At 64.7% G+C, this 14,931-nt stretch overlaps 5 protein-coding genes across 5 annotated transcripts; 2 read left to right on the forward strand and 3 right to left on the reverse strand.

Annotated features, from left to right (window-relative positions):
• Nucleotides 1–197: 197 nt before the first annotated feature.
• Nucleotides 198–3,833, forward strand: PFL1_06690 (uncharacterized protein; the record flags this gene model as incomplete). The annotated part of the gene is made up of 2 exons (XM_007884236.1): nucleotides 198–2,526; nucleotides 2,599–3,833. The coding sequence occupies 2 exons, from the start codon at nucleotides 198–200 to the stop codon at nucleotides 3,831–3,833; spliced, it is 3,564 nt and encodes a 1,187-aa protein (XP_007882427.1).
• Nucleotides 3,834–3,994: 161 nt separating this feature from the next.
• Nucleotides 3,995–6,097, reverse strand: PFL1_06691 (uncharacterized protein; the record flags this gene model as incomplete). The annotated part of the gene is made up of 2 exons (XM_007884237.1): nucleotides 3,995–4,502; nucleotides 4,593–6,097. The coding sequence occupies 2 exons, from the start codon at nucleotides 6,095–6,097 to the stop codon at nucleotides 3,995–3,997; spliced, it is 2,013 nt and encodes a 670-aa protein (XP_007882428.1).
• A 2,252-nt stretch (nucleotides 6,098–8,349) lies between these two features.
• On the forward strand, nucleotides 8,350–9,150 carry PFL1_06692 (uncharacterized protein; the record flags this gene model as incomplete). Its single annotated transcript, XM_007884238.1, has 4 exons — nucleotides 8,350–8,429; nucleotides 8,595–8,663; nucleotides 8,934–8,963; nucleotides 9,084–9,150. 4 exons carry the CDS (start codon nucleotides 8,350–8,352, stop codon nucleotides 9,148–9,150), a joined length of 246 nt encoding a protein of 81 aa, XP_007882429.1.
• Nucleotides 9,151–9,397: 247 nt separating this feature from the next.
• Nucleotides 9,398–10,355, reverse strand: PFL1_06693 (uncharacterized protein; the record flags this gene model as incomplete). The annotated part of the gene is made up of 2 exons (XM_007884239.1): nucleotides 9,398–9,862; nucleotides 9,957–10,355. 2 exons carry the CDS (start codon nucleotides 10,353–10,355, stop codon nucleotides 9,398–9,400), a joined length of 864 nt encoding a protein of 287 aa, XP_007882430.1.
• A 585-nt stretch (nucleotides 10,356–10,940) lies between these two features.
• On the reverse strand, nucleotides 10,941–14,018 carry PFL1_06924 (uncharacterized protein; the record flags this gene model as incomplete). The annotated part of the gene is made up of 1 exon (XM_007884240.1): nucleotides 10,941–14,018. The coding sequence occupies one exon, from the start codon at nucleotides 14,016–14,018 to the stop codon at nucleotides 10,941–10,943; it is 3,078 nt and encodes a 1,025-aa protein (XP_007882431.1).
• Nucleotides 14,019–14,931: the final 913 nt, after the last annotated feature.

Here is a 14,931-nt window from a genome sequence, read left to right on the forward strand (position 1 = left end):
GAGTCCAAAAAAGCAAAAGAAGAGGATGGAGACTGCATGAGTCGAACACGCGACCTTTCGCAGACCACTTGAACAGCTCCAGAGATGCTGTGCCGTGCTAAGCGAACGCTCTGCCAACTGAGCTAAACCCCCGGATGATGTCGGGTTCTTAAACTATTGTATACTTGTAGCACACCGTCTGTTGGCTGGTTCTGCGAATGGCGGTGGAGGCTTGCGAAGGACCCTGTTCGTCGATCGACGACTCCACCACCACCACCACCACCTCTCCCTTCCCCCCCTGTTTGAGCCTCGCGGGCGGTGCCCTGTTGCTGCGTTCCAGGTGGAAGCAGCTCCGCGGTCGCCGTGGCCATCCTCCCACCCTGTCCAACAGCCTCAACACCGCGTCGCGCGGGGCGGTCAGCCTCCATCTTCTGGGCGACCGCTCCGCCTCCACAGGCTCCCCGCCTGCCCCTCGAAGCGCGAGCGACGGCGATGAGGATCGGCGAGACGACCCCTCGAAGGACGCAGGATCTTCGACCGGCATAGGTGACGGCGGCGATCCGGGCAGAATCCTGGCCACGAGATGGCACTTTTCCAGCGCCCAGTCCAAGGACGACGACGACTTCCGCCTCTACCAGGCCACGTCTCCGGACGCCGTCAGAGGCACCGCCAAGCTCGTCCCCGAGTCACGCCCCATCCGGCTCGCCGGAATCGCAGGTAGAGGGCGCCCCAGCGCAGTCGGCACCACCGACGACGTGCCCCGGTCGGCCAAGATCACCTCTGGCATCGACTTCCTGCGCACCTTCCACCCCATCCTCGACATCCCCGCAGCCCTGCTTGCCGAGACGATCGAACAGGATGCGCAATCGACTTCGCGGGACAGCCTCACCACGCCGGGGCGCGAGGACGACAACGAAACACTCCTCGTCGTGCCCATCGCCCTGCCCCAAGGCACCACCGAGCTCGTCCTTTGCTCCGTGGGCGGCCCCAACTTCAACGAGCTCTTCCTCTCGACGCTGGTCTACGGCGACGGCCAGCAGGATGAATCGCCCCGCGATGCACCCCGACAGCCGCTGCTGCGACTCACACCACCGCCAAGACCGTCACTCGTGCTGAGCTCCCCCATCGTCCAGATCTGTGCTTCTCCGCACGACTCGGTCACCCAAGGCAGCAGCCGACACCTCGGACCTTGGGTCGCCATCCGGACGTGCACCGAGATTTGCATCGTCGCTCTCAAGCGGAGCAGCCCGGAGCACGGCCATCCTGCAACCTACACCGTGACCGTGCTCGACCGCTTTCCCGGCGGCAGCGACGGTCCCGTCACCTACCGAGACATCCGCTTCGACAGGGATCAACGCAACCGCGCACTCGTCGTCGATGCACGCGGCGAAATTCGCGAATGGACCGTCCCTCTCGACGAGCAGCGTCGCCCTAGATGGCGGGAGGCGGCTTTGCGCAAGCACGAGATGTCCGGCGATGCCCTGCGCAATGTCGAGGGCAAGGCAGAGGCAGCCGAGCCACGGGACGACTTCTGTCGGATCGCAACGGGCACCGAGCGTGGCGATCTGTTCATGGCATCGGCTTCGAGCCTCTACCGCGTTCGTATCGAAGCATCGGATCCACCGCGAGCGGTGCGAGAGTGCTTCTACACGACCCGCGTCGGAAAGGACACCTTGAGCCGGCATCGCTTCACTTCGCTCGTCTCACCCGGTCATCGGTCCGAACTGCCCCTGCTGGCGGCTTGCACCGACACCGAGCTACTCTGGTTCAGCATGCAGGACACCACTCAGCCGCTCTTTTCCGTCCAGCACCATCGAGGCCCGGACCGCTCCCTCTGCCTTAGCGCCCTCCCGAGTCCGGACCCGACCGTCGCGCGATTCGTCCTCTCCTCCAAACGCAACCGCCTGTTGACGGCCTACACGATTGCTCTTGCACCTCGCGAGGCAGCGACAGGCTTCGCCGGAAATACCACCACGACGACAGCCACGTTCCCCAGCACAAAGCTGTTGGACGGGCGTCCGCTGCTCTTTCGGCATCACCCGATGCTCGTGCCAACGTCGCTTCCATCGGGCGAGATGCCGGGCTCGCGGCCGGCCGTACTCGACCTCTCGGTGCTCGGAGACGGCACTGGCCGTACCTGGCGCAGGGATGCCGGGCTCGACTACCAGCTCTTCGAGGTCACCGATCGCGGCGCCGTCTTCACCAGGTTCTTGAGCTGCAGAAGTCCCGTCGAGGACGCTGAAGAGGACGTTGCGCCAGGGAGCGACACCTTGGCCTTCGTCACCTCGAGCATCACAGACCCGGTCGACGAGGCGGAGCTTGATCGTCTCGAGCACCCCGGCCCCTTTGGCCTTGTCGACACGCGCATCGTCGATCTACGTAACGTCTACCGCGCGGCTATCAGCGACACGCTCAATCGCAGGCTGGGCTCTCCTGGGGACCGCCTGGATGCTCTGGTGTGCAAGATCAAGGAGCGGCTCGACCGCCCGCCCGACCCATTGCACGGTCGTGTGACGAGCACTGCCACCGTGCTCGCTTCGGCCTGCCGTGAGCTGGACGGCCGTAACACCGGCTCAAGCGCTTCCCGACATCCGCCGACCAGCATCCACTTCTTGCCAGACGCGCCGAGTTGGCACGATCTGGAGAAGCACGGCTCGGCAAAGCGACAGATCGACGAGCTTCTCAGTCGAATCGACCAGGATCAAGATAGCTTCGACCTGATCCCGGTCCTCTGGCAGCTCTGCGGCCTTCCTGCACCATCAAGCGGAGGCGCAGACAAGCTCGGTCGCGAGCAGCTCGACGACGCACTGCAACAGATGCTCGTGTCACGCTACGGCCCGGCATCGTCCACCATCTCGGCCTCCGACGCACAGCATCGACGAGCGCTCGAGAGGAGCTCCGAGCTGGCGCGGAAGCAAGTGATGTTTGACATCGGGGCATCGGCCAGGGCGCGTCTGAATCGATCGGACACGACTTTCGACGCCGGCTTTTGGCCGGTCAACGAGCCCAACTTCGAGCGTCGATCGACGAATTGGGCCTACGCCGACGAGGAGGCCTTCTCGCAGCGGTACCGGTCCACGCAGCCCGCCCCGCCGCCGCCGCGAGGCGCACCCGAAGTGCGGTTCGAGGTGCTGGATCCGCGCCGGCCAGAACCAGCACGTCGGGCCTCCAAAGCCGCCAAGCTGGAGAAGACGGAAGACGAACGTGGCAAGGGCAGCGGAGAGGCGGAACCGGACATGGCTGCGTTCAAGACGACCTCGACGACGCGGCTGCTCCTGTACGAGTGGGACCTGGGACAGCCGGTGTCTTCGTACGTCTACAACGACCCGTACCAGAACCTCATGCTGCCGCCAGACAGTCGCAGTCGCTCGCAGACGCCCGCGACATCGGTGCCGGGCACGCCGTCGAGGTCCAACACGCCTCGGTCCGTGTACGCGACGCCGCGCGGCGGGAGGATGTCATCGCAGCGCACAGCTCCGCCCACCATTGGACTATCGAGCCAGAGCAGCGTACCGCCTCCGATCGCCTCGAGGCGGATGCCGCCTTCGATCGGGTCAGGAGGAGCATCCTTGGGCAGCTTGGGCACGCCCAGCCGAGGGCGAGGACCCCTGTTCGCGAGGGAAATGATGGAGTCGAAACGGCACGCCGTGGCAGAAGACAGCAGCCAGGGCGCGTCCGGCAGCGAGAGCCAGAGTCAGATGGCGCCGAGCCAGTCGCTGCCTGGGCAAGGAAGATCACAGATCCAGACGCAGGTCGAGCCAGGCAAGTTTGGTGGGCGCATCCCGGCCGTCGGCGGCTCGAGTACGGGCGACGCCAAGATCAAAAAGGCCAAGAAACGGGCCAGAGGCTTCTGAGCCAGGCGAAGCCGTCGATTCTCGCAAGGTGACGCCCGAGTCGAAGAAGCAAAAGTACCTCTCGTCGATTATCATCTCATCTAGCTAGGTATCGAGCGATCTCGGCTTGCAAGCTTCCATCGACATCCGGGACAGATCTATGTGCGAGGCCCGCCGCGACCCTAGGCCGTCTCGACGGCCTGCCTGACGCCCTTGGCATCTTCGCTGCTGAGGGTGTCGCCGCCCACGGTGCGGTCCGAGGGCCTCCTCTGCTCGAGAATCTGCTCTTGTCCCTGCGGCGTCTGCTGGATCTGTTTCTCGTCGATCCCCTCGCGCTGTCCCTGGTCGCCCTTCTTGCCGAGCAGGCCGGAGAGGATCTTGGCGATGAGGTGCCTGCCCTCCCACAGCGGCAGGAAGGTGAAGATGAGGAGGGCGGCGAAGGCCCAGATGATGCTGACGACGACCCAGCCGGTGAAAAAGGGGCGGCTGAAGTCGTACCGGGCGCCGTACATGATAAAGGGCCAGAGGATCCAAACGGCGAGGAAGAGGAGGGCGCCCACGACGGCGGCGACGACCGACTGCCTGCGCATAAAGCTGAGCTGGGACGGGGTGAAGGCGCCCTCTGCCTCGGACTCCTTGATCGACGACGTCGACGACGTGTCGTCCTGGATCAGGCGGATCTCGGCGAACCTGGACCAGAGGAAGTCGGGCCGCGGGAAGAGGAGCGAGATGGCAGGCGAGAGGACGGCGGGGAGCGCGGCGGCGGTGATGGTGCCCCACAGGCAGGGCAGCAGCTCGCCCGTCGTCGTGACGTCGAGCACGCCGTTGCCGTAGGCCTGGGCCGTGGCGAGCCAGACGGCCAGGCCGGCCAGGATGCCGGCGATGGGCGAGACGACGGCCGCCGCCCACGTCTGCCTCTTCCACAGCACCGTGAGCGGCAGCGTGACCATGGCCGGGCACGTGATGATGCCGAGGAAGTAGAGGGTCCAGGTGAGCGAGATGCCGACGTAGTAGAGCATGACGCTAAACGCCGACGCGAACAGGGCGAAGCCGACGCAGGCGAGGTGCGAGACGCGGATCACCTGGGCGTCGGTGGCGTTGCGGCGGACGTAGCTGTGGTAGACGTCGGACGAGACAATCGAGCTGACGGCGATGAGCTGCGCCGACGTCGTCGAGGTGACGGCCATAAAGATGAGGACGACGACGGCCACCGCCCCGCCCTTGCCCGCCGTCGCCAGCGCGGCGTAGGCGAGCGGCAGGCCGTTGTTCTGCTCGTCGGTCGACAGGGCCCGGCCCACGGCGGGCCAGATGGGGTTGTTGGAAGCCTGCAGCCCCACGCCGGCGAGTCCCATGGTGGTTCCGATGCACCAGGGCAGGCCAAAGTAGAGGACGCCGCCGAGGATGTAGCCGGGCACGGCGGCAGCGATGTCGGCAGAGTAAGCCTTTTGCCAGTACGACGAGTCCATGACGACGAGGCCAAAGTTGCCCAGGGTATGGAGGATGCCAAACTCGACGGCGCCCTTGGACGTCATGGTGAGGTAGCTTCCGTTGTGGTTGCCGCTGATGGGGCTGGCGGCGTTGGCGAGCGAGACGAGGTCCCACAGGTGGGCGGGCGACTGGATGGCGTCGTTGGTGATGGTCTTGAGCACGAGGTAGAGGACGATGATGAGGAGCGCCACCGAGTGCATCCAGTCGGTGAGGAACGTCGCCTTGAGCCCGCCCGAGATCGTGTAGAGGCAGACGCCGACGGGCAGCAGAAAGACGGCCGCCACCGTGTGCATGCCCGTCAGCGCGGCAATCGTGGCCGAGGCGCCCAGCAGCATGTTGGACACGGCGATCAGGTTGTTGGCCAGGCAGAAGAACATGTAGATCCAGTGGGCCGCCGTCCCATAGCGCGCCTTGACGACCTCGAGGATCGTATGGGCGTGCGGCGTCTTGAGCTTCGACTGGATCGCGAGCAGCGCAAACATCGATATCTGTACGAGGCAGCCTGCGGCAAACCAGTAAGCCCCCGACAACCCGTATGTGAAGGTGACGACCGTCGAGCTGAGGAGAGCGGTTGACCATGCCCAGGAGCTGAAGACGGCGGTGGCGGTGAGGCCCGTCCCGATTTTTCTTCCGGCGGTGGAGTAGGTCTCGAAGTGGCTATTGTCTTCGCCATTGTAGACGCGCAGGAGGCGCGTGATCCAGATCATGGCCGCCGCGAACGCGAAGCCGAAACCGAGCACCACGCCGTAACCCCACCCCTGCGACAGGGGCGGGGGGATGCTGTTGGACGGGTCCATCGTGTCAGAGGCGTGGACGGGGCGGAGGAGAGGGGAGTACTGCTGTCGGACGGTGGCGGTTTGGGTGGCACGGCGCTCTCGCTCTAGCCTTTTGGTGGGGGAGGCCGAAGGGGATGGGGGCGGGCTGGTCGAGCCCCGAGGCAGGCAAGTTGCGATACATATACCTCCTCCGATGGTCGTCTGCGACTGCAGCTCGACGGGCTACGAGCGTCCTGCATCTCGTGGCATTCCCGGTCTCTGGGGCCGGATCCAGGCACGAGAAGAAGCGATGTCGTATCATGCAAGTCTGAGAGCAATCGTCGTGATCGCGCAGGGGGAAGTCAAGGCGTCGAAGGCTGAGGGTGGCACTCTACTCGACACGGTAGGTAGCCCTCCCGCCTGTCGATTGGCAAGCCCCTCTGCCCTGTGCGTGTCATCTAGCCGCTGCAGCTCAGGGAAAAGTGGGCGGTCCACACTGGCGTCACGTTTGCACGTAGTTAGCGCAGACGGCTGAAGGACGAGACGACGTCGACGACGACGAGTTGAATGATGGGTCGACGCTTGAGCACCGAGGAGTCGCTGCCTTTCTTTCCGACCCCACTTACGTCGAAGGGAGAGGTAAGGAGGAGTGATGGCGTGATGGTGGAAGCCCAAACGAAGGGTCTGTCGACCTCCTAGCGTCCATACCGGCTACGAGGTCCTGCCGATACGGCGCGCTAGCGCTGCTGGTGACGGACACGTTCTTCTCGTCGCTCGACGGCGTGTCGGGACTAGAGCCGCACTCCACGGACCGCCAGTGTGAGCCGTGTTGGCACCAGAGGCTGATGCCGCGCCGGGGCTCGAGGTGAGGAGGCGAGAGACGCTTGGCGGACGTAGGCGGAAGCACACAGGCACCGGTACCTGCGGAGTCACCACGTCTCTGCTCGCGACTGTACTCGACGGCGATCCGACCATGGTCAGTCTTATCGCCCAGACTACTCTTTCTAGTGCGGAGTGCGGCGAGGGTGTTGCGAGATGATCGAGGCCATTGCCGTTGCCTTTGCGGTGGGGAGAGTGGATGATGCTTGACAGCCGGACGATGCAAGCGAGGATCCCCCGACATTTGTCGACGGCTGTAGGGGCCGGAGTGCCGCCACGACCGGATGGCGTGCTCTTTTCTTCTTCGTCAAGGCGGCCGGCTGGGCACTGCTCTCGAGAGTTTCACATGTCGAGAGCGCTGGTGAAGTACCAGTACCTACGACGAGGCCTGTACAGGCGAAAAGGGCGGGATGCTTCAGGACGGATGGATTGCCAGAGGGTCGGACGAAAGCGACAGTCTGGCGGGGGAGCGGGGAAAGAGGCAAGTCTGGCGGTGTTTGACGTGCTTTCGACCCTGCCTGCAGCGACGCGCGCCGGACCTCGCCTGCCAGCAGGAGTGTCGTCGAACCCCGCGCCACAGTCGCACAAGGCTCTGCACTCGTCCCCCTTGTCGAGCGAAGACAAGCAAAGGATGGTGTGATGTGGGCAATGGCCATGCCGGAGGCGGGTCGCTGCTCCTGCCAACGCAGCCCCTGGTAGCGGGCAAGGCCGGCGGATGGAACGCACGCCGGTCCTCGAGACCGTCGGCGCCAGAGCATCGATCGGCAGCAGCGGCAGCGATGTCTCCCCAATCAGCCCTTGCCGAACGCGATACTCGCCAGACAGCCTCGACGCTCCATCGTTGAGGAGATAGCTGCGGTTGGGGGCATCGCTGCTCGCCTGTCGCCTGCGAGCCCGGCCTAGAGGGCGCACGCAATCGCCGACCGCCTTGGCGTCAGAGGTGATTCGTCAGGACAACTAAAGCATTATATATGCACAATTTCGAAGCATTGACATCAACCGGGGGTTTAGCTCAGTTGGCAGAGCGTTCGCTTAGCACGGCACCGCTTCTTTGGGCTGTCCAAGTGATTTGCGAAAGGTCGCGTGTTCGACTCATGCAGTCTCCATCCTCTTCTTTTTCTCCTTTGTTTTTGGGGTCAACCCTTTTTTGCGGAAGACGGAACAGGCGCCGGACTCGCACGGAGGGCCGCGGGGGGACGGATCCGTTGCGTCCGGCTCCGAATTGGAGGTCGGGCTGCTGCTGGCCAGGAGCTTCGAGCTGGCCGGCCTGGCCGGCCTGGCAGGCCTCGCAGCCGCCATCGCAGCCGCCTCTCCACTACGACTTGTCGCTTCGCCCTTGGCATCTTTGCTTCTTCCCGCGCCCGCCCCGTCCCTACCTACACACACCCACATTTACACCACAGCGCAACGCAAGCATGGCCGAATCGCACGTCGCATCACTCGAAGAGGCCCAGGCGGCCCGACTGCCGCTGGGATTCAGGGATCAGTGCAGCGCGTACGTTTCCCCTGTCCCGCACTGCCCTGGTTCGAAGCGCCGCCCCCGCCCGGCCGGCGCTACCGTGACAGGGCTGCGCATTGGACCTTGCGAACGCTTCGCTGACCTCGTTTCTTGGCTTGTTCGCTCACTCGTCGGCTCGTGGTTGCGCTCCGCGCCGCACAGGCTGCTCATCCCGCTCAACAAGTGCCGGAAGCAGACGCTGTACGCACCATGGAAGTGCGAGGATGAGAGGTAAGTGGGCCTTTTCCGCGACGTCCCGCCGGGGTCGGTCCGTCCGCGCTGCGGCCGAGGTCGGACGGACGGGTCCATGTACGGATGGCGAGGTCGAATGGCCAATACGGGAAGCGGCGCAGGACACTTGTCTGCCCTCGTCGTGTCTCTACCGCCCGCACCGAGCTCCTACCCGTCCACCCGCCACGATATCCTCTGGACCCTACCTTACTGACTGACGCTGCATCGTCTCGCCCCGTTCCCGTCTCCGCTTCCGCCTCTGGCATCCAGACACACCTACGAAAAGTGCCAGTACGACGAGTGAGTGCCCTGCGCGCTCCGCAGCAGCCGCCAAGGCTTCCCCCTCGTCGCACCACCTCTGACGTCTTTCTCTCTCTGGTCTCTCGTTGTTCGTGGTATCGCCTCCTCGCGCTCGCACAGCTTCATCCGCCGACAGAAGGAGCTCTCGGCGCTCAAGAAGGCCCAGCTGGAAGCCGCCGACGAGTAGAAACGAGTCGCCGCCCGCCGCTGCGGCCGCCGTCGCTGCGTCGTTGTCCTTTGACAGAAACATCCATACGGGCAATGCCCACTGCCTCACGATCCACCAGACCCGCTTCTCCTTTCCTCGCCTCGTTGTGTTTCACGAGCACGGGACCTCGATGAGGCCGTGGCGGGGCGGAGCGGTCCGGTGCGGTCCGCCCTCGTCTGTGAATTGCGATGCGATGCAACGGGCGGTGTGAGCGGAGCGGAGCGGGCTACGCAGCCACCAGTTTCATGGCGACGCTGGTACAGCAGATGTCTTCGTACGGTTCTAGCTGGCGGCGCGTCTCGTCGGACCAGTCTGAGCTTTTGATGCGATCCAGGAGCGGGGCGGGTAGGCTGAGCTTGTAGATCTTGTTGAGCTGCTGCCAGTCGGTCACGGGCGCACGCGCACGCGCACGGGCATGCGCCGAAGGGCCACCGTACCTGATGGCGCTATCGATGTCGTCCTGGACCGCGTCGTCTGCCCCGGCGTCCGCCGTCGTGCCCGTCGCCGGTGGTGCCGCTGGTGGTGGTGGTGGGATGGTGAGGCGCGCCGGGCCGGTTTCGGACGATGGCGGGACGATGGAGAGCATCTCGTCGAGCACGGTCGAGGCGTCTAGCTGCGCGTCCGAGAAGCGTACGAGGAGGAGCGACGTCGATTGTGGCGTCAGGCCGAACCGTTTCAGCGATTCTCCAACCTGAAGTGACAGAGAGGCAGGAGGAGAGTAGACAGATCAGCTTTAGAAGTGTTGCCGCATCGCATCGCCGCGCCACGCCACGGTATGGCCTCACATTGTTACCGGGACTGAGACACCAGATGACTTCCGAATGGACCGTCTTGGTCTTCATGCCGCCCGACTGGTGGCCAGGCTGCTGTGGCTGTTGGTTGCGGGCTTCGGCTCTGGCAGCGACGAGGGCAGCCTGGAGGATGGCGGTGACGACGTGGTTGCGGCCGCAGATGCGCGTCGGGTCGATAAAGGCATAGTCGAGCCGTGCCCTCTCCCTCTCGGCCGCCTCGACCTCCTCCTCCCTCGTTGATGGCGCCGCATCGTCGCGGGTGGGCAGCTTGGACGCTGCGATGATACGCGCGAGGATCTGGCTGCTCTGGTCGGGCGTCAGCGGTGAAATGTGGGCGAGATGCACCCGTTGCAGATGCCGTGGAAAGTGCGGCGGTAGTGAGATCGTCTCCATCTCGCTTGCTGGGCCAGCCTCGTTCCTTTGTGTGGTCGGTCTGGTCGTCGTTGGCTTCGTCGTGGGGATGAGCGAGCGAGCGAGCAAGGGTACGAGGAAGGATGGAGATGTCGATCTAAGTGCCTATGTCGGTATGCAGAGGGAGAGAAGAGTCGAGTGCGGAGTGGAAAGCTTAAGGTGATGAAAAGTCAGGCGGGCTGGTTGGCTGGCTGGCAGGCGGGTGAGCTGCTTCTCGGCCTCGCCTCCACACACGCACCAACCCTCGCCGTTTCCCCACCAACCCTCCCCTCTCCCCCCTCACGCCCCCCTCCCAACTCTGCTAGGGACTCAGCATTGTCAACGCACACACAGGCCGCATCTCGACGACAGAGAACGGCTCGCATCACACCACACCACGCCACGACACGACACGACAAGGCGTACGAGCAGGAACATGGGAAAAGACGTTTATCAGATGGGATCGGCAAGGTACAGGGACAGGATGAGGCGACGTCGACGGCGGACGGGTGGTTGCGCAACCCCAAGCTCTAGCGACAGGCGACAGGCGACAGGCGACAGGGGGGGACAGTCGGCCATCGACGGCCTCTACTTGACCTTGACGACGACAAACGGCACCTCGACGTCCTCGCCCTCGGCGTCGTCGGCCATGACCTCGACAATGACGCGCGTCGCGTGCGCCGGGATGGGCTTCTTGCTCACCGTCTCGATGAGCTCGCTCATGCGCATCTTGAGCCGCTCGTCGCGCTTCTTGGGCGGCAAAAAGGCCGAAAAGAGCATCGACACGCCGCTCGAAATCATGCTAATCTCGAGGCCGTGCTGGCTCTTGAAGTGCTCGATGAAATCCTTGAGCACCATGTCCTCCTGGATGTCGAACCGCGACCACAGCGTCCACTCGGTGTCGTTGTACCGCAGCCGCGGCGCCGCAATCGGGTCGCTAAACGCCAGGAACGGCAGCGCCAGGTTGACAAACGCGTTCGAGTACACCTCAAGCTCCTTCTTGCCGTCGAGCACCTTGTACAGCTCCAGGTTGACCAGGCCCGTCGCCAACGCCGTCGTCGTCGCAATCGCCGGGATAATCTTGCCCGCGATGCCCTTGGTCTGGTGCTTGTCGGCGGGCGTGATGCCGTAGTTGCTGGCGCGCAGGTTCGACGCGGCCGTGATAAAGTCGATGTGGTGGTTGGTGTCGTCGTCCTTCTCCATCTCAATCGGCTGCAGGCGGAAACCCGCCAGCGACGCCGGCGTCGGCAGGCTGCTCGTGATCTCGGTCAGGTCCGCCTCGCCCCCGTCGTTGGCCCCGGCGTTCTGCACCGGCTCGTTGTCGTTGATCTGCACCTTGACGTTGGACTTGGGCACAAACTCGGGCACCGGCACGCTGGCCAGCACCTTCTTAAAGTAGGCCGGGTCCGTCTCGCCCTTGAGGCCGTAGTTGGCGGCGTGCAGGTTGGCGGCGGCGACGACGTAGTCGAGGTGGGTGGGGTCCTCGGCGTCAAACACGAGCGGCTTGGGCGCGCGCTTGGGCCCGGACCAGAACGGCTGGCCGGTCGATGTGACGCTGTCGGCGGGCAGGCTGTGCAGCAGCTGGCGGATGGTGCTGCTGTAGTTGTCCTCAAACCTGAGCCGGGCCCAGGCGATGCAGGCCTCAAACGACAGAGGGCGCTGGTCGACGAGGTACTGCTTGATCTGCTCGAGCTGCTCGCGCTGGCCCGAGCCGCTCTTGAGCGTCGTCTCGAGGTAGTCGGCGTTGGAGAGGTACTGGTTGACGTTCTCGGCAGGCTTAAGGAAGAAGTCGTCAAACTGCTCGCGCGCCCACTGGATCGTGTGCTCGATGGCGTTGGGGAAGTTCTTGAGCGTGCACACCGGGATCGACTTCTCCGGCGGGTCCTGCGACGACGAGTAGGACTCGGTCAGGTGCGGGATCACCACCTGCGTGTTGGCCTTGGTGCCCAGCGTGCCGGACTCGAGCAGCGGCTTCTCGTAGTAGACGCAGCGGCGGTCCATGTACTGGCGGGCCTGGACGTTGTCGAGCGCGTTGGTGACGCCCGTCAGCTGGTCGAAGAAGGCGTCGCCGTAGATGTCCTCGGTCTCGGGGCCGACGCGGTTCTGGTGGCTGTGGATCTTGCCCTTGAGGTCCGGGTTCATCTCGGCCACGGCGGCGGCGGCCGTGTCGGCCTTGAAGTGGCCCACATCCTTGCTGCGGAAGAGGAACTGGCGGTTGAGGTTGCTCTTCTCGATCGTGTCCATGTCGGTGACGTGGATGGTGCCGTCGGGCCCGCTGCCGAGGCCCATCATGCTCCAGTTCTTGAGCATCTCGCAGCCAATGGCGCCGGAGCCGACGAGGAACTGGCGCGTGTTGGCAATCTTGTCCTGGAAGGTGCGGCCCAGCACGGCAATCTGGCCGTCGTAGCGCGAGCCGAGCGGGGCGAACTCGGACTCGGGCAGCTCGGGCACCGACGAGGGCAGCGACTCGAGCGAGTCGACGTACATGTGCTGGACCAGCGGGTGGAACTTGCCCGAGCACGCCTTGAGCGCCTCCTGCGCCACAAAGCCGCCGACGAACGCGACCATCGGCGAGAGGTCGCCAGAGGCCTGGAAGGCGAGCTCGCGCACCACCTTTTCCGGCAGGTCGGCGGCGTCCTGGCCCGAAGCCTGGAAGATGGACTTGGTCAGCTCCAGGACGGCGTCGGCATCCTCGGCGTTGCGCGGGCGCGGCAGCCGGCCCTGCTTCTGGCTGAAGGCCGACAGCGCCTGGAAGCCGGCGTGCAGCGCGGCGGGGCGGTCGAACTTGGCAAAGTCCGAGACGAGGAACTCGGGCTGCTTGGCGCTCTCGCGGAGCGACTTGAACGCGATCTTCTTGGGCATCTTGACCTGGGTAAAGGTACCGCCGCGCTTGTACTCGCCGAGGCCGGTGGTGTCGCCGATGGTGAAGGTGTAGGGGCCCTTGACCGTCACCTTTCTCGGCTCGCAGCCGTTGAGGCCGTCCATGCCCTGCACCTCGCTAAAGGTGACATAGTCACCGTCCTCGAGGCCGTGCCTGGTCTCGTCGAGGGTGGTGACGAGGCCCTCGGCGTCGCTGGCCACCGAGACAATCATGCCCGAGAGGGGCTGCTCGCCGGTAGGGTCGATGCAGACAAAGTCGGGGCCAAAGTCGTTGAAGACGGAGCCAAAGAGGCCGCGCACCTCGGCCGAGATGAAATGGGTTCCGGTGGCGTGGGTGAGGTCGTTGATGCGGAGCTGCTCGTCGTACGAGGCGTCGGTCATGACGACGACCTGGAAGCGGGCGAGGACGTCTTTTGTGAGCTCGGCCTCTTCGAGGACGCGGATGGGCACGTAGGTGTTGAGCTCGGCGAGGCGAGGCTGGGTGGCATGGTCGCGTCGTGCGCCCGAGGAGGCGTCTTCGGGTCGGAGGAAGAACTGGGTGCTGAGGTCGGAGATGGAGACGGGCGTGGGGTCAAAGATGGTGATGCTCTTTACGCCGGCGAGGGCAATGTTCTTGGCGATCTCTGCACCGAGACCCTTTAGGCCGACGACGAGGACGTTGCTGACGGCCATGCGCTTCATGGCGTCGTGCCCGAGCACGTATAGCTGTCGGCTGTAGAGGGCCTCGTCGATCTGGCTCGTCTCGGGCTGGTCGACCTTCATGTCGTCTGTCGCTGGCGCCGACATGGTGGAGGAGAGCGGGCGAGTGGGTTGTATGTGTGCGTGGGTGCGCGAGTGGGGGTGCGAGTGGATGCGCAAGTGAGTGCGAAGAGCGCTTCTAGTGGCGCGGATATGCGCTCGGGGATAAGACGGGGGTTGGTTCGAAGCGCGTGTGGCGTTGGCCAGCGTATGCGGTCGGATCGAGGGCCGGGAAACGGTGGAGCGCTGCGACGGTCGGTGCGGAATGGGTGCGATTGACCGACGCAAGGACGGTGCGGCTGGAGAAGATGTGTGCTGTACGTTGACCCGGTGCGGTGTGAGCGGGTGTGCGGTGATGGCGGCGGTGGTGGTGGAGGAGGTGGAAGAAGAGGTGCGGAGAGCCAGAGGGGGGATTGGGCCCTCGCAACTCGGGCCCAGCCTGCGCACCGGCCAGCCCAGCCCTCAGGGCAGCCAGCCACCGCTGGGCCACTCTGGCCCTCGGGCTGTGTTGGCCACGACATCATCAGAAGTCGCACGGAATTGGCGCGAAATTCCAAAGGCAGAACAGCGGTTGGCCACCGTGATCGGGCCCCGCCCTCTGCCTGGGCCTTGGATGCCTCCACCTCGGCCGCCTGCCTGGCCTGCCTGGCCTGCTGAGCCATCGACAGCGAGCGACCTCTCCTCGCGTCTCGACGCTGACCCACGGCCCTCCCTTCCTGGACGGTCCAACGACGACCCGCTCGGCCGCCACACACACTCCGGCCATCGTACCAGCGACTCAGGCGCACAGAGGTCATCGTGAATACAGCGGGCACTTTGGGATTCGGTGACGTGCAGAGGACCGAGCATGCAACCAGCGACGGAATAGAAAGAGACAGAGAGAGCGTAGTGTGTGTGTGTGTGTGTGTGTGTGTGTGTGGAAGAAGAGAGACGACGAGAGAGAGACGACGAGGAGGAGAGA

The sequence above is a fragment of the Pseudozyma flocculosa genome, assembly GCF_000417875.1.
Source record: "Pseudozyma flocculosa PF-1 unplaced genomic scaffold scaffold00028, whole genome shotgun sequence".
Classification (NCBI taxonomy): domain Eukaryota; kingdom Fungi; phylum Basidiomycota; class Ustilaginomycetes; order Ustilaginales; family Ustilaginaceae; genus Pseudozyma; species Pseudozyma flocculosa.